The 390-nt window shown below is 35.9% G+C and overlaps 1 protein-coding gene across 1 annotated transcript in view; it reads left to right on the top strand.

The window, feature by feature from the left end:
- The window catches only part of LOC116694037 (pulmonary surfactant-associated protein D), a 23,385-nt gene continuing 22,995 nt past the window's right edge, over positions 1-390 (top strand). Inside the window, exon 1 of the mRNA XM_032523467.1 lies at positions 1-62. Within this exon, the coding sequence (XP_032379358.1) occupies positions 54-62 (9 nt within the window). The 5' untranslated portion in view covers positions 1-53. The remainder of the gene's footprint in view (positions 63-390) is intronic.

The following is a 390-nucleotide window of genomic DNA, read 5'->3' as shown; positions in this document are numbered from 1 at the left end:
TCACTTTTCTTTGGAAGTAGCGAAGAAGTAGCACATCCTGCAGATCCCTTTTCATGTATTGTGTGAGTACCTTTCTGTTTAACACTATTTGGTGCTAGATTTAGTGTAATTTAAACATACTTGGTGTTGCACTGAAGACAGGCTGTAATAGAATTGTAATTTGCATTTTGGAAATTAAGTTTTGCTGCACCACATATTGCAATGAAAATCTCATCAGTTTTTCTGAAGAGACTACAGGAGACACATCATTTGTGGTTGTCATTATTTGCCGGAGATTGAGTTTTTAAATGACCCCCTTTGATTTCATGTGACTGACTTTGAGTCAGTGGTTGTAAACTATGATACAACAATATTCCTGATGCAGCCTGAAAAAGGGCAAATTCTTAATAA

Source organism: Etheostoma spectabile, chromosome 8 (genome assembly GCF_008692095.1).
Source record: "Etheostoma spectabile isolate EspeVRDwgs_2016 chromosome 8, UIUC_Espe_1.0, whole genome shotgun sequence".
NCBI lineage: Eukaryota > Metazoa > Chordata > Actinopteri > Perciformes > Percidae > Etheostoma > Etheostoma spectabile.
The sequence above is the reverse complement of the archived record's forward strand: the minus strand, read 5'-3'. Positions and strand labels throughout refer to the sequence as shown.